Source organism: Apiospora hydei (assembly GCF_038363865.1).
Source record: "Apiospora hydei strain CBS 114990 chromosome Unknown utg000009l_segment0_segment0, whole genome shotgun sequence".
Taxonomy (NCBI): Eukaryota; Fungi; Ascomycota; class Sordariomycetes; order Amphisphaeriales; family Apiosporaceae; genus Apiospora; species Apiospora hydei.
In genome coordinates, this window is record NW_027117368.1 from 1,089,911 (window position 1) to 1,115,746 (window position 25,836).

The following is a 25,836-nucleotide window of genomic DNA, read 5'->3' on the forward strand; positions in this document are numbered from 1 at the left end:
TGCTAACTCCAGGCCCTCTTGCTTCAAAGCAGTATGGGCAGCTGGCGTCATAATCATAACTGAGATTTGCCACATTGCAGTGGGACTTTTTCAAAGGAAAGTCAGTTTACTCTGTAGAACTCCGCATAGGGGGTTCTTGACTTACGCAAATCCATCTAATATTGTCGCTGTTTCTTGGTCTCCTATTGATGGACATTGGGACCTCTCCTGGTCCAGCGTCGTCCGGTGGCCCCCTCCACCGCCGTCTGGTGGATTACCGCCCCCGTCGCCGGGTGGTCTCCCACCTCCGCCGGGCGCGCCCGGCGGTCCTCCACTACCCCCATTTGGTGGTGCACCCCGTTGTTTGAACCTCCACCAGATTCTCCAGGCCTGTCCAAAGATTGTGGAAGTGTGACCTTGCTTTGCCTTGTCTTACCCCAGAGTTTGTTCTCGCCATCATGTTGTTTGCTCAGGGGCGTTTTATTTCTGGATCGGAGAAGACCGACCGAATTAGTTGCGATAGCCGTAGGCATCGTGACAGGCGCTTCGTGTGTTCGTGGAAAATATGTATAATAGTCAATATACTGCCTGGATTCTTAGATCTTGGTTGAAATTGGCGGAGATTGGGAATTTTCAAGAGACTCGAATGCTCCGGATTGAGGGGGATTTGTAGGCCATTTGATGTTATACAAATGAGGGGCTATGCTGCATAGCCCCGTCAGGCATCAACACCTAAATATGGCGAGGCTCCCGCCTATGGCTTACAACAATGACACCTAAGAAAAGGGTATGTGCAAGGCTTGATACATCGGCATCTCCAACACTACTTCGATTTTCAAGCATCCATCCAAAAGAGAGAGCCATAACTGTGTGATGGATGGGGATATCGAAATGAGCATCTTATCAAGGAAAGAGGTACTCGAAAAGTCATGGTCAGTACTGCTTGCTACTATTCCAGAAGCTAGGTATACTGACTCGGATAGGAAATACATTGGGTATCCGGACTTTGCTACGTACTCGTCCTTGGCCGACGATTTTTTTGTCATCAGAAGATACGATCGACTTCACTGCCGAGTTCTCATCACTCTGCAGGATGAAATTGCGATGCTCGAAGAAGAACTGGATGCTCTTGATGCGAAATACAGTGACAGGAACGCGCCAGATGTCGACAACGGATCTGTGCGTAGAGATCAGCCAGAACGAAAGAACCTAGTCAAACGGATATGTGCCGAGTTGAAGAACTATGGTACGGTGAACCTTATGAGTTCCCCCTTTTGATATCATTGTTATCACGTTGCAATAACAGTATTGAGTCTAGATGAGTTGCTCTGCCGCTACACGCAAGTGAAAGCAATACCTATCGCCCCAGAAGAAAATGTTGAAAATATTCGAAACTGGCTTGAGAACAACAACAACCCTATCCACCGGGAAGAGCTCGAGTTCCTCAAATCCCGTGACCTCATCACGCTCGCAAAGCCCAAGTCGCTGTTGCGCCGCCTGTTTGAACGACATATCCTAAGCTCAACGTCGGACCTGTTTGGGTTCCTGGCAGGCCACCGGCATCGTGCCGGAGATGCCACAGTACATGGTCAAGAACGAACCGATAGATGCTGTGACAGTACCAGTAATATTCGTGACGGCAGCGACTATGCTCATCAGCCCCTTGTGGATCTTGGCCGTTACTCACAACATGTTCGCGCGGCTGGGAATCATCACCGGCTTCAACGTCCTGCTTTTGGCGGTTCTCACGTCTGCTACTTTGGCCAAGCCGTTCGAGATCCTGGCTGTAGCAGCAGGGTAAGTAGTTGTCAATTGCCGCAAGAGCTTACCTCGGGAGAGCACTGACAGACCGTCTACAGATACTCGGCTGTCCTGGTTGTATTCTTGCAGATTGGGAGCATCAGCTAGTTCGTAACGGCGCCGTTAGCCCGTAGTCTGTCGAATGCGGACTGCGAATTGAGAAGATCAAAAGAGGATATCTTTGACAAGTAGGTACACATATTTGGCATGCAAGCCAGCCCCTATTCTGAGCATTGATGCCTCACGTGGTCGTATGATAGACCGACCCCCTCTCAACAAGGCCGAATGGTTTACCCGCAAGTGGTAAAAACAACCAACCGCCTGATCTGCCGGATCAAATATGTATTACAGGCTGGCGACGCCTCTTGTTCCCCCCGAGCTTCCTGCTGGAACCAATCAAATGCGAAGCCGAGGCCATTTTATTAGGTGATAACTCGGGAAGTCGAGCGATCTGTCAATGGTTTGTAAGTGATATTCTAGTTGCCAGACTGCCAGATACCGTAGGCCAGACTGTGTGTTGCTGTTTCGCTAGCTGGTAGAACCAAGGGAGGGCATGGAGGAATCTCGGAATGTTTAGCTCTTGCGATTCTGATTGAGAATAAGGCCTGGAAATGTGGGCACCTGCTCCTTTCCCCGCAATCTAGGCACATGCTGCCGTCACACCCAGCCCCGACTTTTGGGCTTACCGATCACGCTTGTCTGCTTGGCAAGAGAACTGTCTAATTGCCTGGATTACTGTGTCTTTTCCGTTTCTGATATTCGACATTCTGCCGGCCTACGAGTCAATGCGAGAAGAGTTTAGTAAGAGGTGGGACGGCATCAATCATTGCGAAGCTGGCTACTGACTAGCACCGTCATGCCGAGTAATTTGCTATTGCGTGGACTGACAGACTGACAGACTGGCCTCTTCAATGCGAGCGAGTGCTGGATGCAGCAAAGGCGGGGCCCAGTCTGTCATCAAAAGAGCCTACCAGCCTACTGCCTACCTTACGGGGACGGCTTCTATGTGTGCCAAGCTTGCAAGGGGGCCTTCCGCAGCCAAAGCTGATATCATCCCACTAGCCCCCCCAAAACAACCGTTCGGATGCGGGGCAGCTGCCTCTGCTTCCCAGCAATACCAACACCGACACATCTCCGAGGCTGATCCGGCCACACGCCGAGGGGCATGATGCAACTAAGGGCCCCAATCAATTGGAATAGGCTCAACAGCCAAGCTTCGTCATGCGTCCCATGGGATCCTGGCGGCTCTGGCTGGACAGGGTGTCTCTCTCATGCAGTGTGTGTGTGCATCAGTCAGAGAAATGCCAGTCGGCAGCAGCCAACAACCAACCGGGAAGAGACGATACTGAATTCACGACAAGCAAGAATTGATGCGGGGTGAAAGCGCCTGAGTTGGTTAGGTAGGTATGTAGGGACGGGAAGGCTGTCTGTCCCCCAATTGACTAAGGCTACCTGCCTAATGCCTATCCCTACGGTTGCGGCTACGGGCTAGCTTTCATGACTTGAAGACAGAAGACCGCACACACACCGCACACCACATCCCGTTGCAGGGACCGGAAGGCAACCAACGTGTGTGCCATTGCGTATGCACAATACTATTTGCTGCTACCGTCATGCTACGACCAGATTGGCCCGCAAGTGCGGATCAATGGAGGGGGTTCCTGTTCTATTGACCAGCAACCCCAACGAGGTACCGTACGAAGGTGGTGGAACTAGGCTCGTCGGCTGTTTTGTTCGCTGTAAGTATACAACACATCGTGCCGGAGCTGAATAGAGCCTGTACCACCACCTTGTGGGCACCATCCAACATCTTGGCCACCTGCCGCCCTCGATTCGAATCATGCCAGGCACCATAAATACCACGGCGATGTCTGCCCTGTTCTGGTCCTGAAACCTCGCTTCCTCACTCACTTTGCATCAACGACATCATCGCACGGTAATCGTCTCCACTGCTGCCAACAACGCCCCAGTTGCTATATCCGTCCGAACCGGCCACCAACTCCCTATAAGACTCCTCGTTCCTCCGCCATCCGGCCTTCTTTTGTCACCACGACAAAAGCCAATATATAATACTATACAGCTTTAGCAACACAACAATCAGTCAAAATGGTACTACTCGCTCGCTCTGTTCAGCGCTCCCTTCGTCCCGTTTCTGCTTCTGCACGGGCTCTATCAACATCCTCTGCTTTCATATCCCGGGCCTCGACGTCGTGCAGGGCCGGCGTGGCATCACGGCCGGCTCTGGCGCCCAAGAGCTCGGCGCCCCTCTCCCTACCCTCCCGCAACCCATTTGGAGCACCCGCCTCGATTCGCTCGCTAACAGGTCAACGTGAAAAGGTCAAGGTTCTGCTCGTCCTGTACGATGGTGGCAAGCACGCCGAAGAGGTACGTTTAACCCTAGTTGAACGAGGAAGGAGAAGAAAACATCATGTCAGGCGAGGATTTGGCAAGCGAGGGGCTTCACGCTATTCTTCCGCACCCAAACATCGTCCATCGCCTATCGGTTGGAGCTCAGGCTCTGGCGCACTTACAGCCATGCCAAGCGCCAATCAGGAGCCTGGGCTGGCCGTTGGTCGATGAGGGGAAGAATGGCCGGGGTCTCTCGGTTCCATGCCGTAGCCCGATCAACTGCATTATGATATGACAGGATGGAACTTCCCCTCTCCGGAAGTATTTATACAACCACAGGAAGAAAGGCTAATCATTGGGGGTAATTGCAGCAACCTTTGCTCCTCGGTACCACCGAGAATGAACTCGGCATCCGCAAGTGGCTCGAGGACCAGGGCCACACTCTTGTCACAACCTCCGACAAGGAGGGCGAGAACTCTACCTTTGACAAGGAGCTCGTCGACGCAGAGGTCATCATCACTACCCCGTAAGTACCAGAAACCCAGTATATTTTATGCATCTGGCCACTAACATAGCTATAGCTTCCACCCTGGTTACCTGACCGCTGAGCGTCTGGCCAAGGCCAAGAACCTCAAGCTTGCCATCACTGCCGGTATCGGCTCTGACCACATCGACCTCAATGCCGCCAACACAACCAACGGCGGTGTTACCGTCGCCGAGGTCACTGGCTCCAACGTTGTGTCCGTTGCTGAGCACGTCATCATGACTATCCTGACCCTGGTGCGCAACTTCGTGCCCGCACACGAGCAGATCCAGGCTGGCGAGTGGGACGTTGCCGCCGCCGCTAAGAACGAGTTCGATCTCGAGGGCAAGGTCGTCGGTACCGTCGCTGTCGGCCGCATCGGCGAGCGTGTCCTGCGCCGCCTCAAGCCCTTCGACTGCAAGGAGCTGCTGTACTTCGACTACCAGCCCTTGAAGCCCGAGGTTGAGCAGGAGATTGGCTGCCGCCGCGTCGAGAACCTCGAGGAGATGCTCGGCCAGTGCGACGTCGTTACCATCAACTGCCCGCTGCACGAGAAGACCCGCGGTCTCTTCAACAAGGAGCTCATCTCCAAGATGAAGCCCGGCTCTTGGCTCGTCAACACGGCCCGCGGCGCCATCGTCGTCAAGGAGGACGTCGCCGAGGCCTCAAGTCCGGCCACCTCCGTGGCTACGGTGGTGACGTCTGGTTCCCCAGCCCGCCCCCAAGGACCACGTCCTCCGCTACGCCAAGAACCCCTTCGGCGGCGGCAACGCCATGGTTCCCCACATGTCCGGCACCTCGCTCGACGCCCAGAAGCGCTACGCCGACGGCACCAAGTCCATCCTCCAGAGCTACCTCTCGGGCAAGCACGACTACCGCCCCGAGGACCTCATTGTCAAGGACGGCGACTATGTCACCAAGGCCTACGGCCAGCGCCAGCCCACCAAGAAGGGCAACTAAACCATCAACTACATTATTAATACCGGCCATGACGACTGAAGGAGCCGTGAAGCCAATATGTAAATTCTACGAACCACCACCGAAGGTTCTTGTCAAATAGCGATTGCATTTAGTCTTATTTTTATGAAATACCACGATTTCAAATTGTACTTGATTTTCTCTCGATAAGTTATTTGTGTTATGTGATAGAGTGTCTCTGGGTTTGTTCATTTACAACAAAACTCCACGAATGGGTGCGCGGCCCCGAGACAATAGTACTGAATATCACAACATCTGGGTAAGTATGAGAATACTATACATCTTGGAGTGTGATATCTTTTATGATTCGAGAAGTCAGACATCCACAATCATAAGAGTTTAGTAGGTATCTAGCTCCCCCTTCGGTCTATAAATCTCGCAAGAGTGTATACGAATAGCTTCATGGCCATCTATGTGTAATTCATCATCACTATCGTCCCGTTTTCCATTTCGTTTGGCTATTGTCGCATTTCTCAACCCCATCCCATTCCAGCGGGATACTGCTGCTGCTGCTGCTGTTGTTGTTGCTGCTGTTGCTGCTGCTGTTCCCACTCCATGGGCCCGCCCATCATCATGCCTCCTGCATCTTGCGCCCCAGCGCCCGGGTCTGCCAACCAGACAACCTCGAGCTTCTCGAGCTCGCGCTTGAAGAAGTCCTGCTCGTCGCGGACGGCGTTCTCGGCCGACTGGTCTCCGCCTCCGCCAGCCGCGTTGCCCATGGGAATCATGTGCTCCGGGTAGCGGCGGACGTTGAACCAGTGGGTCAAACTACGAAGGGCCTGCTCGAGGGGCAGGGCCTCCTCGACCTCGGCGTCGACGTCGGAGCCCGCGAGCCACTCGTCGCGGAGCTCGGGCCGGCAGTGCAGGTAGACGGCCGTGATGACGCGCATGTTGGACTGGCGCCACTTGCGGCCGCAGTAGGGGACCTGGTTCTTGAAGAGCTTGAGGGTGTAGAGCCGGAGCTCGGGCTGGGGCACGCGGAGCGACTTGCGGATGATGTTGGACGACTTGTACTGCACCAACAACAGGTTACGGTGCGCCTTGTTCTTGCAGATCTTTTGCAGGATGCGCAGGTAGTTGATGAGGGAGAAGAAGTTGCGCCGCGAGTAGTCGGTGATGGGCTCCTTGGGCAACGGGTTGATGGGGTAGCCCAGCTCGTCCACCTCAGGACGGGTCTGGGCCTGGTGCTCGGGCTTCGATTCCAATGAGCCATTAACATTGAGGGAAGACCTGGGAGGAGACTTCTTGCGCTTGATGGGAGGCGGTGCTGCCTCGTCCTCGCTTTCTTCATCTTCATCGGCACCATCAATCTCCGTGGGCTCCATGGGCTTGTCAACCGGCTGGGCCCGCTGATTGCAGAAGTAAAAGAAACTATGGTCTAGCCGATCGGTTCTGCTATCAACGACCTGCTGGACATCCTGGTGCGCGAAGAGCTTCAGGACAAGCGGCAGATAATTTGAGTCTAGTAGCAGCTGTGTCATGTACTCGAATTTGAGAACATCTGTCGGGTATTGTCAGCATCTATATCTGCAGATAGTCGGGAACGTTAGGTTGCTTTTACTTACGGGAAATCTTGAACCATTTTAAAAGCAGAAGAGCAATCCCAGTCAAGGCCTTGCCTTCGATCTCGCGCGCACGTGCTTGATCTAGATCGTCAAGGGACAAATCTGGGCTCTCCTGGCCTGCATTCCCATTTGTTCCATTAGAACCATCATGAGACCTGTACAGATTCGGAGCTTGCTGTGGTCCCCGGAAGTTGTTGGCCATTCCTTCTGGACCTCGGGGCTGCGGTAAGGTGATGGCCGCAGTGATGTTAAAGAGCAAAGTCTTCATCAGGACTATCACTACTGATTGGAGTTGTGGCAAGGCAGTGTCCTACGTTTCATGGTCAGAGGAACGTCACAAGGTTGGGCAATCCAGGAATTACTCACATATAGTTTTTCGACAGCCTCAAGACGCCGTTTGATCTTTGGGTCTAGATTCTCCGGGTCTGGACCGTAGTCAATCTCGGGACCCTCGGTTTTGGCTGTCCTTGCCTCGATTTTCGCCAGCAGTTTGTCATCGTCAATCTCATCGTCGTCGCCGATCTCTAATGAGTCTAGATCGAGATCATCCACGTCGTTGTCATGAGTCGGATCCCAGCCTCGGTCGAACTTCAGGAACTTTTCTCGTTCTTCCCAAAGCTGCCGGGTAGCTCTTGTCATGCGCACTCGTGTTGAGAAGAGTTCCCCGCTTCGAGAATCGATGCCGGGATATCGCTACCCTCCCATTTTCGTCCTACCAATATGTCTTGGAGGCCGGCAGGCCCCTTGCCACCTGCGCTGTTGCTTGTAGCATCCAACGGAGGGTACATAAAGGGGAAATTCTGATTGGTTTGATAGTTCTGTTTCTTCCCGCCTTTCCCGCCCACTGCTGGCGACGGTGGCGGAGATGGAGCAGGTGTCGCAATATGTACTGGTTGGTGAAGAATGGAAGCTCCCCCGCTCTGGGTATTCGGTGGCGCAGGCAGGATGCCATTGGAACCGTTGTTGCGAGTAGGATGATTAGGCAATTGGGGCAGGAGGGACGTGTTATCAGCTTCTAGGGGTATAGGCAGTTGTGGCGGCACGTAGGCTGGGTATTTCGAAGAAATTTCCTGCCGAAAGACGTGATAATCTAAGGGGGATGCCGTGATTGTATCCTTGGCTTGTTCCTTGTTGGTTGCTTCGCTAAGAGCCTTCTTGGTCTCTTCGATCTCTTCTGTCCCGCCAAAGACCACCAACAAGGACTTCCAGAGGAAAAGGAGAATCTGCGTCTGGTTTCAGCTGCAATGCCGCATACAAACCCAGCGTTCGGGTACTTACATGAGTCATGGGCAATGTAGGAGACTCAAGCCACCTCATTTTGGCAACTACCGAGAGTATATAGGTTGCCATGTTGGGATTGAGCGAGACTGCAATGCTTGATTAGCACTGGTTTCCCGGTTTGATCTGATAGGTCTACGGCAACTTACGCAACTTCTCCTGTACCGCGGCCATGCCCGCACGGTCATTCAATATTTCTTGTAAAGTCGTATACATTATCGTCATCAAGTTCATCAGCTCATCCTGCTTTTCCTGTAAGCCCTCTGGCGGCATATTCGAGGGTTCTATTTGCCTGTGAATGTCTCAGTATTAGCATCGCCCCCTTTAAAAATGGGCCCTGTACCGTTTCTCGAAACGTACCATAAAGTGTCCAAAGCGTTCTGTAAAGCATTCCATATGATGGGCAGCCCGCCGCGCTCCGCTAGCAACTTCACACCCGAGCTTATAGCCGCGAGCTGATCGGGCGTCGCCACGGTGCGCAACTTCGATTTGTCTCCCAGTATCGGCGTGCCGGCCGTGTCAGTCCACCGGCCCAGGACGATATACACAAGCCTGGCAATGGCCGCGGTCCGGAGACCGTCGTCGCCGGAGCCGACCTGGTCCAGCGCCTTGGACACAAACGCAGCCCGAGCCTCGTCGCTCGCATCGTCCCATGTCGCGTAGCTGCTGTGGTTGTTGCTGCTTCCCCCTGCGCCGCCGGTGTCCTGTTGGTCCCAGTACCACTCGAAGGACTTCTGGGCGGCATTGAGCCGCACCCACTGCCAGAACTGGTACGCGAACCACTCGTCGAGCTCCTCGGGGTGCGGGCCCGTGTCCGAGTAGGCGAAGTCGTAGACGACGGTCTCGTTCCGGGGGAACTCGGAGACGATGCGTCGCAGCTGGGCCAGCGAGAGCGAGTCGGGAGGCTGCTGCTGCTGCTGCTGTTGCTGCTGCTGGGAGCCCGAGGACGGCGGGGGAGGAGCGGGCTGGGTCGGCGGGTTCGGCGGCATCGAGTTTCTCGGTGGTAAGCCGGGCCGCATGGGGACGGCGGCAGGATTGTTCATGGGGGAGGGCGCTGCTGCTGTGGTTGCTGCTGGCGGGTCTGCCGTGGTGGTCTCGGCGGCGACTCCCGTGTCTGCGAGGTCTCCGACGGGGTCCTTGTTGTTGGGGACGTCGGGCGAGGCGGCGTCGTTGCCGCCGGCCTTGGAGAGCCACAGCGAGTTCATGGTTAGGGGCAGCGTGGTAGTAGCGTGACCGCTAATGAAGTTTGAGGGAGAGGCTAACGTAGCAGCTCGCGAAACTGGAGTCTGGAGGGGCGCATTGTTAGATTGGACGACGCGGCGCTACTGGGCACTCTTGATTCAGGTGCCGGCGCTCCAGGATATTCGGCGCGCTGAGGTTGGCTTGATTGACCACGGCGCTCCTTCGCAGTATCAGGATCGGGGCATCTACAAGAGAATTGGTGGTAGTTGCACTCGGAATCCCCCCCTACAAGGGCTGCAAGAGCTCCCAAGGTCAGGATCTACCTGTCAAGGTGCACAGACCATGCAACGTGGGGTGTGGTATTTGGGCGCGGGGTGCATCTTCAGAAGGGCGTCTCTTGAAGCGACTTCCTTCCTTGTGACAGCTGGTTGGTTTATGTATGTATAACATCATCCTAGAATCGCGTTTAGCCATCCTATCCTACTTCTGTGGCTGGTTTGGCCACCGTTGAGTTACCTAACATATCGGGGATTTCACCTCCACAGCCTGCTGCTATAGGCCATGTCTTACATTGCCGCAGCTATTCTTGGCTGCGCCATGCCAATCATCACCTACAACCAATACCACACACACTGCAGTTGTACCGTCCAGGAACATCCAAAAACGAGTAACTGAAACAAGGCACGCAGGTAGCAGGATATTACCGGCAAGTAACACTACCGTGCCATAGGGTAATATGATCTTTTGCCCATCGATGAGAATAATATAGTTGTCCTTAGTGAAGCTGTGGTTCCAACCCACACATACGATGGTAAACATGTAGGAAGCTTCTTATAAGGAAACGTATGGGAAATATACTGTGACGGGCAGCAAGACACAATCGCAACTGAAGACTATTCTGATCATCAAGGTCCTCGCTCGGATTTCAATTACACTAAGCACTATGTATAATGTCGCAAACACTATGCCTAATAACGAACAGTAGAGACGGACCTTTTACCTGTCTCCTCTTTTCTTGGTTGTCTTGCGACCCATGTAAACTACTCTCAAACATTTCAACGCACTCTTCGACTTATTTATCAGAGATCTTTCTTCAGGAAGTGCTCGGGTTTATGCGTAGTCTCGTAGTCGACATGGACGTAGGCCCTCTCGATGTCGGGCAGGTCCTCGAGCTTGAACTGCAGCTCCTCGGCGACGTCGTGGGTATCGCGGAGGCTGGCGTCGGGGTTCATGACGACATCGACCTCGGCAATGAGGCGAGGGCCCGAGTGGTAGACGCGCACCGTGTCGATGCCCTGGATGGTATCGGGCGAGTGCGTAAGGCATACGTACGTGATGAGCTGCTGCATCTCGACACTGGCCACGACCCCGACCAGCAGCAGGAACTCCTGGAACGCCGTGCGCAGCCAGATGCAGGAGATGAGCACCGACAAGATGATGGCGCCCATGGGGTCGAGCCACCACACCAGCTTAGCGCCGCCCACCGACGTCAGGATGCCGAAGCCGTTGACGAACAGGTCATTACGGTGGTCCTGCCACAGGATGTCCACCTGGGAGTACTTGTCCTTGATGCCACAGCAGTAGAAGAAGAGGCAGAGCTTGGTGCTGAACGCGATGACCACGGCAATGACGGAGGGGAGGTGGAAATGGTTAGTATCACCGTCTCCTTTGTTTGTGGTGGCCAGCTGCTGAACCGAGAAGGCGATGAGGATGAAGGAGACGGCCATCATCAGGAAGCAGAAGGTGATATTCCCCACTGTCTCTAACCTAGCCTTCCCGCTGGGGAAACGGTCCGGGTCCACACGCTTGACCGCCCGGTGAGACAGAATCAGGGTCACGTTGCTCAAGGGGTCGAAGATGGAATCGGCCATGGTCGTGAAGAGGGACAGCGAGCCTGACGAGATGGCGCCGTACAGCTGCAGGATAGCTAGCATGACGTTGGCGATAAAGCTGCCCCAAACGGCGATCTGGAAGCGCAAGTGGTCGTCGCCTTGCTCCTGCTTGGCCTCGGCTCTGTGCTCCTCGACCGACTTCAACAGACGCTCGATGGTCTCGTTCTGGGTCTTGTAAAAGTTCTCCACCTTGCGGGCGTGGAGGAGGTTGCGCCCAGGCACACAGCCGCGCAACGAGCTGTTCTTCTCCGCCGACGCGGATGCCCGCTTACGAGAGGTATTAGCCTTGATCTCGCTGAGCTGGGCGTCGGTCTTGTAGGCGGACTGCAGATTGTACGGATCGCTGTCCGAGTATCGCCGGGTGCTTTGCGACTCAATATCGGCACCCATTATGCAGCCGGCGGGGTGGCGGGCAACGGTGTGATCGCCTTCGTCGGCGGTCATGGGCTCTACACTGGAACTGACACCACCATGCTCGTGAGATTGGCTGGTGGTGTCGGCACTTTTAGATACTAGTCTCGGACTTGATGTCGAGGGCCGCGGGCTGCCTCCTGGGAGTTGCAGGTTGAACGGATGCGGGTGCATGGTGATACTGGCTGACAGATCGGGCTCCATGGTTGAATCAACTGACAGGTGGGATTCCTCGGACGAATTAGCTGGCAGAGCTACTGCGGTACTCGAAGCTTCCCGTCTCGCGGCAAACGCTGGCGCAAGCTCGAATTTGGCTGTTGGTGATACGCCAGAAAGTAACGACGTAATTCAGAGCCGGAAGATGTTGAGCTGCTGCAAAGCTAAAAGCCGTCGAGGAATGTGGTGTAATCCGTTAGATAGGTTCAAGTCACTAGCAAGAAAGTTGCCTCTCATTAAGTACGCAAAGCATCAAGGCAAACCCGTCATCATCCTTTTGTCCAGCAACTTATCTCGACTAGACGACGGGGTGCGGAGACAGGTTATACAAGACAAAGACATCAATCGGCATGCCCACGTGCTCCGTCCGGTTACTCCATATCGCGAACTTGGAGATGGGCCTCTTTTAGCAAGCGCGCCAAGCGTGGTCGCCGATCAAAGGAATAACCAGCAGGCGGTGGACTAGTGAGGTCAGCTACTGTACCATGGAAGGATTGATCCATTGATGGCTGTTAGCAGAGGCGGTGTCTCCAACACCCAAATCGCTATCAGGTCGCAGTGGAAAGATGCAGATCAGCTTCAATACCAAGACATTTTCCATATTCCTGGCGCCTGGGCAAAAGCCAAAATCAAGAGGCAGCCAACAGGCCAGGCCACAACAGCTCGCCACTTCCCCAGCCTGTCCAGGCTGCAACTGAAGCGATTCGATTGCGTGCATTGGGCCCGCAAAGGCAGAAAGCGTGCTGCCGAACAGGTCGGACGATCCGCATCATCAGCTTCTTAGTTCCAGGGCCAGCGAAATCATGGGGAACTCGGGGAGAGCATCGTGTATACTGAGATCATGCAGTCAAAACAGAGTTTTAAGGTTGTACCGGTGAGAGCCACAGTAGTTGGAAAGAAGAGACAGTTCAGACGACGTCGTTCTAGCCTCGAGATGTGCGTCCCTACTCCTACATATATGGATGGATGGACGTGCATCGGGGCTGTGCTCCAACCTCCAAGCGTCGCAGATTCGGTAACTATCGGAAACCACCACCTGTCAGGCGGAGCTCGGCTTGGTTCCTGTCGAGCCAGCCATTCGACTGCATACCCCCAGACGCGATGATGCACTGGTTTTCCGCGTATACTCAAGACTTTGTTTATAGCTAAGCTATTAATAACATCCCATGCCTGCAATCGCCGGCTATGTCTTTGTCAAGTGACCCATTACCAGTTGGCTATCCCATTACTGGCTATCCCATCCTTAGTTCCAGCCCAACACCAGAAAGTGGTTTAGTGAAGCGGTTCTATTGCCAGTTACTCCCCATGCCAGCGCGACCTCATAGCGCGACTAGATCCTTCGGTCAGGCTGTACAGCCCCTTAGTTATGCAGCGCCTGTTTATGGCCTTTCCCCTTTCGTAATATACCTCGGCACTCGGCACTCTCAACGAATAGAAAAAACAAGATGGACAACACAGAGAAGATAGAAGAGAAAGGAAATGAAACGACTCTACATAATGATACATACCAAGTGAGGGCCCAAATCAAGATAAGTCGTGTAAGGAGCGTTGGATCGATGTTCAGGTGGCAGGAGCCGGGGTTATTCTGGTAGGTACCTATATGAGACGGGGGTCTTTTCGACGTCGTCGCAATAGGCGTGGACATCGCTATGCAGCATGTTCCGGAAGGAGCTAGCCAGCCAGGCGCTGCACGTTTCCGGGGCAAATACGGCCTGCCTATGTCGGGAAAGTACCTTACATGTAGGGAGGCACTACGAGATTACCAACCAGCTCGAGCACTCACTAGCCAGACGACAGAGTAGTAAGCAGGCCTGGCAGAATGCTTACACGGCCACGCTGACTAGCTGGGTAATGTCACGCTATTACGCATGCTGCTACGCATGCTATGGCATACGGCGTATGTAAGAAATGAACGACCAGGTATAGGATGTGATATATAAGCGCCAAGCCTTTCGAGCGAAGGTATTGTATTTCTTGGCCAAGATATCTATCTGCATCCTCTACCGGAGTAATAATACATAGTCTTCCTCACTTCCTTCCTTCCTCTCTCCCTCTCCCCCTTTTCACGCCCTCCCATTGTCAAGATTGTCAAGACAATGGTCCATACCGCCCGCGCCAAGAGCATGAAGCTCTCCATCGCCGCTTCCCTCGTGGCCACAGCCGCCGCGCAGAATGGGACCTACGACAGCAGCACCATCCGCTGGGCGCCCTGTCCCGCCGACGTGGCCGCGCCGCCCACCCTCTGCGGCGAGCTGCTCGTGCCCCTGGACTACACCAACAACGAGTCCAACGAGACGCTGACCCTCCAGCTCGCCAAGGTGCCAGCGACGACCCAGCCCTCGCGCGGCAGCGTCCTCATGAACTTTGGAGGGCCCGGTAACGACGGCCGGACAATGCTTGGGCAATACGCGCCGTTCCTTCCACTGTAGGTGTTCGCATGCGGCCGCGTTTGAAAGTATGAGACTGACAGCTGTGATATAGTGGATCTGGAGGAGAGTTCGACTTGATCGCTGTCGATCCGCGGTACGTACAGCCAATAATAGCTCTACAAGCCCACCACAATGAAAGCATGTGAATACTAACAAACCGCCAATCCCGCAGAGGCACCGGCAACACCATCCCCTTCTCGTGCTACCAAAACGAGACGCTGCGCCGCGCCGGCCAGGCGACGGTGCGCCAGGACTGGGCCAACTCGTCGGACGCGACGCCGGGCCGGCTCTGGGCCGAGGCCCAGGTCCTCGCCAACGACTGCGGCAATGCCCTCGCCAACACCACGGGCAGCCTGGTGGGCACCGCGTTCACGGCGAGGGACTTCATGGAAGTCGTCGACGCGCTCGGCGAAGACGGCATGCTTCGATACTGGGGTGAGTTCAGTTCAGGGGCAAAAGAACGACTTTGCCCGTCTTTGGGCCAATGTCTACTCCGTCCTCTGTTCTATTGTTTCTTGTTGCACTCCCGCTGACATGCCGATTTCCAGGGTTCTCGTACGGTTCCTATCTTGGCTCGACACTCGCGGCCATGTTTCCCGACCGGATCGACCGGATGGTCCTGGACGGCATCGTCAACATCCACGAGTGGCAGAGCGGCATGTGAGTAGTAGCCCAGTCCCCCCCTAAACGTCGGCAACCGTATCAAAAAAAGCCCCTTTTTACTAACCGAAGCCCTCTCCCACCACAGTGAAGTGGAGTCCGTGACCGACTACGACAAGACCTTCAAAGGCTTCCTCGACGGCTGCCTCACCTACCCGGACAACTGCGCCCTGGCCCACGCCAGCAACGGCGAGAACGTCACCGCCGCGGCGCTGGAGTCGTCCATCTACGACCTCCTCGACCGCATCAAGCTCGCCCCCTTCGCCCTCGGCTCCAGCATCATCGACTACAGCGCGCTCCAGAACCTCATCAACGCGGGCCTGCGCCAACCCCCACCTGGCCCGAGCTGGCCGAGATCCTCGACGCCATCCTCAGCGGCCCCGACCTGGCCCGGCTCGGGCCCCTCCTCGCGAACTCGACCCTGGTCAACGTCTGGTCCCCGGCAACGAAGCCTACCAGGGCATCCGCTGCGGCGACCAGGCCCTGCGCGCCACGGACCCCGCGGCCCTGGCCCCTCCAGCGCCGCCCGCGCCGCCCTCAGCCGCCTGGGCGGCGACCAAGACGTCGCCACTATGATGCAGTGCGCGCGCTGGCCCATGGCGGCCCGCGAGCGCTACGAGGGCGACTTCCAGGGATCCGCACCCGGCACCCGATCCTCCTGATCGGCAACTACGCGGACCCGGTCACGCCCCTGGCCTCGGCCAAGAACGCGAGCGCCTCGTTCGAGGGCAGCGTCGTGCTCGAGCACAAGGGCTTCGGCCACGCCTCCATCGCGCAGTGGTCGACCTGCACCATCACGGCCGCCCGCAAGTACCTGCTGACTGGCGTGCTGCCGGCGCCGGGCACGAGCTGCGAGGTCGACCAGCCGGCGTTCGCGCCGCTTCCTGGGAACGGGACGGCGGCTGCAGCTCGCAGGCGCGCCTTGTTGTAAGGGGCGCTGTCAAAGTGCCAATGCCTCGCCAGAGTGCAGGAAGGCCCACGGTACACTATACTAATACTTTTGGACATATTAATCGCGGACGTTAAACCTGCCCGGTTTTGCTGTACTAGAATAGATCGTATAATGTGGTTACATATAGTTTCATGAATCGTATCCGAGGCATCAGTAATCCAATGACTCAGATTGGCTGCTGATTGTTCTCGTGCCCCCGCATCCACCTCATTCCAAATATACAAGACGTTACCTTATAAGCAGTATCTGATCAGCCATATTACTGGTGAACCCCGTCTATATATATGCTTGCTCTATATTTTTACCCGGCCCAGTTACAATAAATTATCTTCAGCCCATGGCGTCCGCTCTCCTCAACGGATGCGCCTCCGTATTGAGGACCCATGTGTCCAGACTTACGACGTCGAAGTCGCTGAACACGAGGTAAAAGTACTTGAGCGTCTCGGCGAGCCAGAAGCTCTCCATGCTGTCGACCTGCGCCGGGCTCGCGACCGTGACGTCGTTGAGCGCCGCCGCCGCCGTGCGCGTGCGCGTGTGCTTCTCGACGGCCTGGAACATCTTCCACGCCTTGTTGGCCCAGGCCTTGTCGCCCGTCATGCGGTACATCAGGAACACCGACTCGATCGCCTCGGGCCGCAGGATGTACCGGCGGTCGTTAACCTCGACCATGCCCTCGGGCAGCTTCCGCTCCTTGTACGTGTCCGTGATGGACTTGTCGAGGACCTCGTCCGGCTCCAGGTTCCCGTACCAGTACTGCTTGCCGGCGTCGATCCACCGCTGCTGGCTCCACTTGCAGTCGTCCTTGGCGGGGTCGACGTCGCAAGGGATGAAGGTGAAGATCTCCGGCCCGATGCCCGAGGGTGTAGCAAAGTACGACCAGACGCAACCGTCCGTAAGCTGCTTGGCGGTCTCCATGTCCGCGGGCCGCTCAAAGATCTTGGCGGCTAACGCCACCATACCCCCAGCAAAACAGGTAAGATGCTGTGCTCGAGGCCTCGTGATGACGAGAGGGTCACCGGTGGGATTGCGCCTAATATTGGCATCGCCAGAGAAGAGGAGAGGCAGGTCATCAGGGTTCAATGCACGACGGAAGAGATGTTTCTTCGCGACCTCGATGAAGCCTTCATACATCTTGCGCGGCTGCTCCAGGGCGCCGCCCAGAATCAAGTATTGCTTGGGGAAGTATTCGTAGAGCGAATCCGACATGCCTCCTAATGTGAAGGAGTCGCCCGCGAAACGCACCGGTGTTACTGACGGATCGACCACTACGGGCCACATGCCCGGCAGCTTCGTCTTGCTCTGCCCGGCCTCGATTTCGTCCGATAGCCTCTGCGCAGCATCGTGGTACGTCATATCCCCCGTCAACTGAGACAGCTTCGACATCTCCATACTCAGCGAACCAATCTCCGATATCAGCGTATTGAAGGAGGGCTTCTGATTTTTGCCTTTCAGGTACGCCTGCCAGTCCCAACGAGCGACGGGCATGCGGTTCGGAGTATCAAAGCGCCCATTAGCAGCTCCCCCACCTCCGTCGCCTTCTTCAAGAGGCCGGGGTGCTGCTTTCCGCTCAGTTCGTAGGCGGCCAGGAAGCCACCCAGATAGCGAATCGTCGTCTCGAACACGTTGATTTCTTTCGTTTCCGTCGTAGTGAAGTCGATCAACTCGCAAGACTTCACGGCTATTTCGAACTCGTCCTTCAAGTCCAGAATCCACAGGCTATCGAGGGAGTCCACCAACGTCGCCGCCCAACCGCCGAACGGATTTTGGTAATCGGCCGTCAGCGGCAAGACCTCGTCCTTCAACCACGCGTTCTTCTTGTAACCGTTCCAGCTGTGCAAAAAGCTCTCCTTGACCGCGTTCAGGCGCTTCATCCGTATCTTCTTCGCATCCTCATCTTCCTTGGGCGGCGTCGCCTGGACCTTTGGTATTCGTCGACTCGGTAGCTCTGTCGGTAGGGGAGTGAGACTCTGCAACGGGTGGTTCGGTGGCGGCTTGTTCCATCTGATGCCCTTGTCCACGGCGGTGTCGGGTATCACGCCGTAGTTTGGCATCTGGTTTTGGGGCGGGCTCCAAGTGTAGTACCAGGTGGCCAAGACCCAGAGCGCGATGGCGCCGAGGATGAGGCGTGTGACACGCCGAGCCATATTGGAAGCTTGTCGCCGCGGAATAGCCTCCTTTGTGTGTGTGTGTGTGTATATATATATATATATATATATATACAGAAGCTGTCGTCGTGTGTAGCAAAGAGGTACCTTTGCAATGATGGATGATTAACAGCACGACCAGCGTCGCTGTTTCACGGCGGTCGTGGGGGAGAGGGAGTCAATGGGTGCTCGAAACCCAGCCACATAAATATGATAGATGAGCTCAGAGCGTTTAAGACATGGGACTCTGCCAGAAAAGCACAAGCAGCCTCGGTAGGTAGCGGTAGGGCGGCGCCAAAGCTTTGCAGCTACAAGATAGGCTTCGCCTGAGACGCTGTTGGAACCTTGGGTTGGGTTTAGAGATATACCAAATTTAGCAGCTTTACCTGCCACTGCAGTAAGTATCGGGCCTGGAAGTTTCAATCCAATTCAATTCAATTCAGCTAAAGCTCTACCGAAGCTCCCCCCTCGGCTCCTTGCCAAGCGAGCTTCAGTGGGTACCTTGCGTAAGGCCGCCCCACGCGCACGCCGCGCGACCTTATGCGGGGGCTATTTCCAGGTGCCAGGGGTCTCGGCAACCCGTCCATCCCACGCAATCGACGCATCTTGATTCACTATTTCCGGAATTACGTGTCGTGAGCCGATCAGTATCGGTCCGGCACTCTACCCACAGCAGGCTTTTGTGAGCTGAAGCCTGCAATTTTGCCCGAAAATTGGTATAAGAATAACTTGGAGAGAGATTCGCATCACTGTCTGAAGGTCAAATAGGGGTATGTAGCTCGTATATTTTCGTTACTTTGGGCAAACCCAGCTAGACTGAATAAAGTACTTAAAGAATATAAGTCTGCCTTGCGTGAACAATTTGTCTTCAAAAAGCCGCTCCTTTCCAATACATACATACTTGCCAGTAAAATGTATGTAGATCGTAATGAACGTGTACGTAGGTAGGAACAATAATGACAAAAAAAAAAAAAAAAAAAAAAACACCAACTCCTCATGTCAATTTGTCCCGCCCAGCCCGCTGCCCAATTAAATGGCAGGCTGGTAAACATCCGCCACGTACCTCTCGCCCAGCGCCTCCCGGGCATCTCGGCCGAGGAGGGCCGTCAGGTTAGCCAAGAAGCCCTGCTCGGCCTCGGCCTTGGCGCACGCGAACACGAGGGCGCCGCCGCTCTTGACCTTGGCCGCGAGCGGCTCCGCGCCGTTGGTAACGACATCGTCGTCGTCGTCGAACACGGCATCCTGCGCCCGCCGCTTCTGCGGGTTGCTGCGCACCACCTTGAGCACGTCGAACAAACCCAGGGCCCTGGCCTCAGCCAGCGACTCCTGCACCAGCACCTCATCCTCGCCGCGGTGGCCGAGGAACAGGCTGATGGGCGCGTGCCGTTGGGACTGCTGCGGGCCGGCGCCGTCGCCCTGGCTTTGGAGTTTGAGCAGGTGGGCCCGGTGCTGTAAGAGGCACCGGATGGGCGCCAGCCCGGAGCCCGTGGCGAAGAGGATCAGGGGCCGGTGCACCGCGTCGGCCAGCGCCTCGAGGTGCGTCACCCTCTCAACGCGGCAGGCCACCATCTTCCCCGCCGGCGTGGACGACTTGGATGACAGGAAGCGGTCCGAGAAGGCGCCGCTGACATGGTGCTGCACGAGGAGCTCTGCCACGGAGGCGCTGCTGTTACTAACAACGCCTGCAGCCGCGGCCGCCTTCTTGGCGGCACTATGATTGTAGTAGTCCGGGTGCGAAGCCACCGAGTACTTGCGGGGCTGGATCCGGGGGACGGCGCTGCACAGGTCCTCGAGACTGGCCCAGTACCGCCAGTCGGCGGGCAGGCGGGCCATGACCTCACAAACGGGCAGGGTGCCCATCCTCTCGAGGTCAAAGTCGTGCTGCGGCTGCTGGCGCTTCGCGTCCGTCAGGTCCGCGGCCCAGTCCATGCCCCGGAAGGGCTGCTGGAGGTCGGCGAAGAAGCGGAAGAACTCCTGCGCCGTGATGTTGCCGGCGAACCGGACGCGCTCGTCGGCCCGGATCTTCATGGAGCCAAGGAGCGACATCACAGTGGCCTCATCGTTAGGGGGAAGATAGAAAGATAACTCATGGAGGAGTAAGGGTTACCATGGAGGTCGAGACCTACCAGCTTCAAGCTGGTTTCCGACTCCCCGCGCTGGAGCTCTTGAACATCAGCTTTGATCCACTTACTTGTGTCAAGTGCCGGTGTCTTAATCGTCTGCAGGAGTTTGGCAGTCTCCTGATGAACTGCAAGCGTTTCTTGCGGATTGCCTTGCAAGGCCGCAATGACTTGCTTGCCAAAGTGATTAAAGGCAGTCCAGGGTGGGTTCTCCACGACCGTGTCGGCATGCATAGGGACCACCAAGGGAGAACAGCCATGGCTTACGAGATATCTCTCCAGATCAACGGCGGTCTGGCAAAAGGTATCTGCGTAGTCCTTGCTTCCGTTTCCGAAGATGGCGAACGAAGAGGAGGTCCGGAATTGACCTCCCTGAATGGCGTGCAGGAATGCGGTGCCGTTCAGGGGCATCTCTCCCTTGCGCGTATTGCTCGCGACGATGACAATCACGTCCTCGGGTGCCGGTCTCGCTTTCGTCAACGAGTCAAGAGTCTGGACAGGCATGACAGTCCCAATGCTCGGGTTCGAGCCGGCGACGTGAGTAAGGTCTTTGGACAGCTTCCTGGCGAGCTTGGCAGCAACTGTACCGGAGCTACAATAATTGATGAAGATCCGGCGTGGTGATTCGCGAACATTAGGCCGCAGGGTGAGTTGTAGAGACAGTGATGACGTCTTGGGAATTGAAACATCGTTCTGGCGGCTCTCTCTCTTCCATGCTTTGATGGGATCCTGGGCATGATGGCAGATCATGGGCTTGGGTTGGTAGTTTGGTGAGGCTCCGCGATGCCAAATAGGTATGATAGACCCCTGCGGCGGCGCCAGCCAGTAGGGGTCCGAGGGCAGGCGGTAGCCGTGTTCTGCCAGGTGCTCATCGTCGAAGTTGCTGAATAGCTCAGAGGCGGCGAGGGAGTCGATGATGCGGACCTTGGCCTTGCCATAGGACCACGTAACTGCATAGTTGAGCTCGAGTTGAGCTCGCGACTATTTGCCTAGTTGTCAGTACCCATTGGTTGTTCGGAAAGGAGCGAGTGAGAAAGGGAAGGAGGGTTTGTTTGAGATGGGCCCCAACTTACAAGCAGTGCCAATCGCTCATAGTCAGGCAACGCGTCCAGGTCCCCCTGAGCGAGTCCCATGCTGCGGACGATATCAGGCAGTACATTGTACCGGAAGGAGTCTGCGAGGTTTCTCACGCCGATCTCGGCGTCCATGAACCACCCAATGAAAGGGGTTGCAGTATACTGCACGCCTCCGATGGTGAATCCAAGTCGGCTGAGGGCAGGAGCCGCAGTCCATCGCAGGCCCAGCTTGTCGAAGGCCAGTTGATGGTGGGGGGTGACGTATGCGCACAATGGGGAAGTCTGCCTCCGACAGTTCAGTGATGACAGGCTCGTCGCCCTGCGCCATGGTGACAATGGGGAGCAGATCCCATTGGGTGCGGATTGGCGGAGGCTGCCAACCGAGCTCGATGATTGCGTTCGTGAGGCTGACATTCTGTGGGTCTCCAAGTATGCGACCGTCGCCCTCGTCATACTATAATAGGCCGGACGTTAGATATGCGGTGTGAGGGTACGGCATACTCTTAGTAAGAATATTGACTCACCCCCGCGAACGACAAGAGGTTGCTGTTCCAGATCATCGGCCCACGCTCATTGGGCCCGCGAGGCGGGAACACGAATACTACCCAATGTCAACTGACTGCACAAGCCTTTCCGCATGGTTGGTCAGCTTACCTGTCGGCCGGATCTCGCCGCCGTTGAAGGCGGCTTTCAGAGCCTCAATGAGCCTTAGCGCCATGCCAGAGCTGGTTGTGACGAACCGAAGATCGCACAGCCTATGTATGTCAGCAGTAAGTAACGCGGGTAGGGCTGAGCCGTAGTTACCTGAGGTCTTTGTACTCCGACCGCATGATACACCTGCGAGAGTGCTTCCAGGCCTGCCGGATCCCGAATTCCAGCTCTTCAGATGTCTGCGTCCAGTTCCCCCGACACTTCCAGTACATTTCGCCCCTGTAGTATTGGACCCATTGCCAGGGCAAGATGAGTATCGGGCTGTAGTCGAGTTGAGCTCAATCTCCTGTAGGACTTCCGCCAGACGCTTGTTGAAGTGTTGTTCTGTCTTGAGGATGCCCCCTTCGCGTAGCTGGTAGAGGAAGTCGGTAGCATCATGCTTGACAGCATCGACTGGCTGGTTACGGCCGACGCGCTCTTCATCAGTGTGCTTCATACGCCCGGCCTGGCAGAACTCGGCATTGCACCCCGTCGAGGCCAATGATGGATAGGCTTTCTCGATCCGGGAGAACTCTTCCTGGGCTGAGACTTGGGGCTTTCCATCACGTATGTTGTAAGAGCCAGAGCCCGCAGAGGCCAGAAACGGGCAAGACGGAGACATCTTGGGAAGGCGTGATAGAGATGGAGGTAACGGGGAATGGTTAGACTCGGGGAGGAGAGAAAATGCTCGTTGTCAAGAGGGTAGTGGCACGATCAAGAGTTCGTGGCTATCGTTCGACTCTTGAATAAGCGCAGAGACCCCCAGATTATATACTCCACTTCGGCGCCATGGAGAAGGAGGAGGAGGACCCTTTACGCATGCGCTTTGTCAGGCCTTGTCATGCCTTCACATCCTGACCACCCCTGCTATTGTGCATCTTCCTGACCACCATCACCGTCGCATTCAATACGGATAAAGGCTGCTGCATTAAATTTAGGCAGGCAGGAAGAGATGACTAACGTATTCACCTAAGCCTGACACAGGAACGCCGTCATCTCGTTTAACGACGTGGAGAAGTCGTCTTGCCGCACAGGAATACGCATCCTCTGAGGTCAAGAGTCCATATCTTGAGCACCCTGCCCGGCCTTCCTGAATAGTTGCTTAGCGTGATACTTCACCTCAGGGGTCCTTTGCTTAGTCCATAGTATGCCTCCAATATCAGTGTTTCTAGCATGATTCGAAGGTATACCAAGACGGACTTCCTACTAAGCAACCAGGCTGTCAGTACTTTGTGTGGCCCTTGAAAGGGGTTCGGCTCCGATCAGGGATCCGGCGTGGGGGCTGCGGGTAGAGCACACCGGGTGAACTAATCGATTGTGTAATCGATATGACAGGTGTAGTCTCTCCGCACTTGGCTCTGATCATGTCCCGTCAAAACGTGGCGAGCCTGCCGCCCCGTGTTGGATACGGGGATCATGCCAGGCGGCATGGGAACCCGAAGCAGAACCAAGCCAATAACTGCAACCAAGCAAGGGATGGCTCATCATGGCACCAGCCCCTGGCCGACATTATTGGCTTATCTGCAGCGGCATGACCGTTGCTTGCTACCCCCAGAAAAAGACCAACACAAGACTTCTATTGGTCGCCCGTGGCAGGTCGGTAAGATGGGCGAGTTGTGTGGAATATCATGTGTCTCTCGCGTGAGCCTGCCTACAAATGAAGCGGCTCTTGTGTGAGATGCTTGGCAGGCTGCGCCTCGACTTGCTCGGACAGCCGAATACTCTCAGCAACCGAAAGCGAAAAAGACCCATGTCTTGCCCCAGAACGGGAAAAACACAGCCGAGCTCCATTCGTCCATGACAATAGCATCGTGTGGTCGTATAGTTGTTGTTGTTACATACTAATAATAAGAGAGGATCGAAATATGGTTGTGCGGCAATCTCGGACCACAACCTTAGCTGGCTGAAAAGGGCAGTAGGCTATGCTCGATGTGCTTGCGGGGAAACCAACTCAAAATTCTATTGGGCAAGGATCGGGGCTGTGCAAAGAATCATGATGGGTATATGCAAAGGGACAGAGCCAGCAGCTCTCGGATCCTTCTTGTCCATTCCAACTCATCTTCAAAGTGTCAGATTCTAGGCCATTCAAGACATTAGAGACACTCTCAATGATCCTTCACGGCCAGCCCGAATTGATGTAGCCCCTTCAGTCAACAGGGAATGATTGCGAAACCTCACTTCCAGAAGACGACAAGACACGCTCACTTCTATCCATCATGGTTGATTCGGAGTTACGTTCACAGCATAGAGGCCAGGGAGACTAGAGTTGGTAGGGAAATCTTCATTCTCCAGGCGACGCGGGCGCGGCAGGGCTCGAGAGATCTCGTGAAGAGAGGCTTACAACCAAGTTGCCGGACGACTGCCAAATCCTGTGTATATCCCAAAGCCAAACGGAACCATCTCATTAAATCATACTCTCCCAGACCATCCCAGGCGACGACAGGAACGAAGGCCAGAGTTTCATCGAGACATAAGATTGGGGTATTGACATGACGCTCTCAGATAAACAAGCCAGGGAGTTTATTTCTGCATCATGAGCTGGACGAACTCGTTGTCTGTCGAAAGTTAGCGGCATTCACTTTGGGTGGTGTGGAGAGGGAGGATGGCGTACAATCAATGCGACCGTCGCCGTCCTGGTCAGCCTCGCGGATCATCTCGTCGACCTCGTCGTCAGTCAGCTTCTCGCCGATGGAAGTCATGACGTGGCGGAGCTCGGCAGCGGAGATGAAGCCGTTGTTGTCGCGGTCGAAGACCTATACATGCTTGGTTAGGTTCCGAGGTTTTACACTAAGCCAAATATGCGGTGAATGGAGCCGTACCTTGAAGGCTTCGCGGATCTCCTCTTCGGAGTCGGTATCCTTCATCTTACGGGCCATCATAGTCAAGAACTCTGTAAGGCCGGCTTGTCAGTTTGCACTCTTACGGTCGCGCCCCCTGTGCAGGGAGGGGGTGATCTGACTAAGGCATGCAGAGCCACTCACCAGGGAAGTCGATGGTGCCGTTGTTGTCGGCATCAACCTCGTTGATCATATCCTGAAGCTCCGACTCGGAGGGGTTCTGACCAAGGGATCGCATGACGGTACCCAGCTCCTTGGTGGTGATTTGACCTAACACGATAGCGGGTTAGCTTGGCCCTTTTTTCCCGAGATGGCCATGTTGTGCAAGCAGGTGCCCTGGGAGGGACTCTTCGATCGCTTCTTTTGGTGTCGGAATCGATCGTTGGCGGCAGGGTGCAGATGGGATCGCGACTTACCATCGCCGTCCTTGTCCTGCGATGAGGAAGAGAGTATTAGCGGTACGTCATGCTAGGGTGGCCATAGAGCTAGAAAAGCAACTCAAATCAATTGTAGAGAGTGGGAAGACGGCTTACAAAGAGGGAGAAGGCCTCCTTGAACTCGGAGACCTGTTCTTCGGTGAGGGAGTCGGCCTGTTTGTTTACGCAGTTAGTTGTCGTGTTCTGTTTTGTCGGTGTCCTCTCCTGTTGAGCCCCTCTCTCGCTCGCCCGTGTCGCGGGGTCTCATTTGGGAGATAGATGGAGGGGGGCAGCTCAGCAGCTGGGCTGATGGGAGGCAGGCGGGATCAGACGCACCAT

At 55.5% G+C, this 25,836-nt stretch overlaps 8 protein-coding genes across 8 annotated transcripts; 3 read left to right on the top strand and 5 right to left on the bottom strand.

Annotated features, from left to right (window-relative positions):
* Nucleotides 1-870: 870 nt before the first annotated feature.
* PG997_012098 (uncharacterized protein) lies at nt 871-1,824 on the top strand (the record flags this gene model as incomplete). The annotated part of the gene is made up of 3 exons (XM_066816412.1): nt 871-911; nt 963-1,225; nt 1,286-1,824. The coding sequence occupies 3 exons, from the start codon at nt 871-873 to the stop codon at nt 1,822-1,824; spliced, it is 843 nt and encodes a 280-aa protein (XP_066662104.1).
* Nucleotides 1,825-3,885: 2,061 nt separating this feature from the next.
* PG997_012099 (formate dehydrogenase) lies at nt 3,886-5,611 on the top strand (the record flags this gene model as incomplete). The annotated part of the gene is given in 4 exon segments (XM_066816413.1): nt 3,886-4,164; nt 4,500-4,654; nt 4,710-5,346; nt 5,366-5,611. The coding sequence occupies 4 exon segments, from the start codon at nt 3,886-3,888 to the stop codon at nt 5,609-5,611; spliced, it is 1,317 nt and encodes a 438-aa protein (XP_066662105.1).
* A 491-nt stretch (nt 5,612-6,102) lies between these two features.
* PG997_012100 (transmembrane hyphal anastomosis protein ham2 far11) lies at nt 6,103-9,677 on the bottom strand (the record flags this gene model as incomplete). The annotated part of the gene is made up of 7 exons (XM_066816414.1): nt 6,103-7,130; nt 7,195-7,504; nt 7,561-7,838; nt 7,892-8,417; nt 8,473-8,561; nt 8,622-8,764; nt 8,833-9,677. 7 exons carry the CDS (start codon nt 9,675-9,677, stop codon nt 6,103-6,105), a joined length of 3,219 nt encoding a protein of 1,072 aa, XP_066662106.1.
* Nucleotides 9,678-10,733: 1,056 nt separating this feature from the next.
* PG997_012101 (cation efflux family protein) lies at nt 10,734-12,161 on the bottom strand (the record flags this gene model as incomplete). Its single annotated transcript, XM_066816415.1, has 1 exon — nt 10,734-12,161. The coding sequence occupies one exon, from the start codon at nt 12,159-12,161 to the stop codon at nt 10,734-10,736; it is 1,428 nt and encodes a 475-aa protein (XP_066662107.1).
* Nucleotides 12,162-14,269: 2,108 nt separating this feature from the next.
* On the top strand, nt 14,270-16,193 carry PG997_012102 (uncharacterized protein; the record flags this gene model as incomplete). Its single annotated transcript, XM_066816416.1, has 6 exons — nt 14,270-14,598; nt 14,655-14,696; nt 14,775-15,037; nt 15,151-15,262; nt 15,351-15,692; nt 15,722-16,193. The coding sequence occupies 6 exons, from the start codon at nt 14,270-14,272 to the stop codon at nt 16,191-16,193; spliced, it is 1,560 nt and encodes a 519-aa protein (XP_066662108.1).
* Nucleotides 16,194-16,544: 351 nt separating this feature from the next.
* Nucleotides 16,545-18,358, bottom strand: PG997_012103 (putative class I alpha mannosidase; the record flags this gene model as incomplete). Its single annotated transcript, XM_066816417.1, has 2 exons — nt 16,545-17,672; nt 17,741-18,358. The coding sequence occupies 2 exons, from the start codon at nt 18,356-18,358 to the stop codon at nt 16,545-16,547; spliced, it is 1,746 nt and encodes a 581-aa protein (XP_066662109.1).
* Nucleotides 18,359-19,387: 1,029 nt separating this feature from the next.
* PG997_012104 (uncharacterized protein) lies at nt 19,388-22,866 on the bottom strand (the record flags this gene model as incomplete). Its single annotated transcript, XM_066816418.1, has 6 exons — nt 19,388-20,443; nt 20,485-21,459; nt 21,552-21,782; nt 21,826-22,008; nt 22,079-22,155; nt 22,209-22,866. The coding sequence occupies 6 exons, from the start codon at nt 22,864-22,866 to the stop codon at nt 19,388-19,390; spliced, it is 3,180 nt and encodes a 1,059-aa protein (XP_066662110.1).
* Nucleotides 22,867-24,775: 1,909 nt separating this feature from the next.
* PG997_012105 (calmodulin) lies at nt 24,776-25,836 on the bottom strand (the record flags this gene model as incomplete). The annotated part of the gene is made up of 6 exons (XM_066816419.1): nt 24,776-24,997; nt 25,064-25,134; nt 25,226-25,351; nt 25,498-25,513; nt 25,615-25,671; nt 25,834-25,836. The coding sequence occupies 6 exons, from the start codon at nt 25,834-25,836 to the stop codon at nt 24,776-24,778; spliced, it is 495 nt and encodes a 164-aa protein (XP_066662111.1).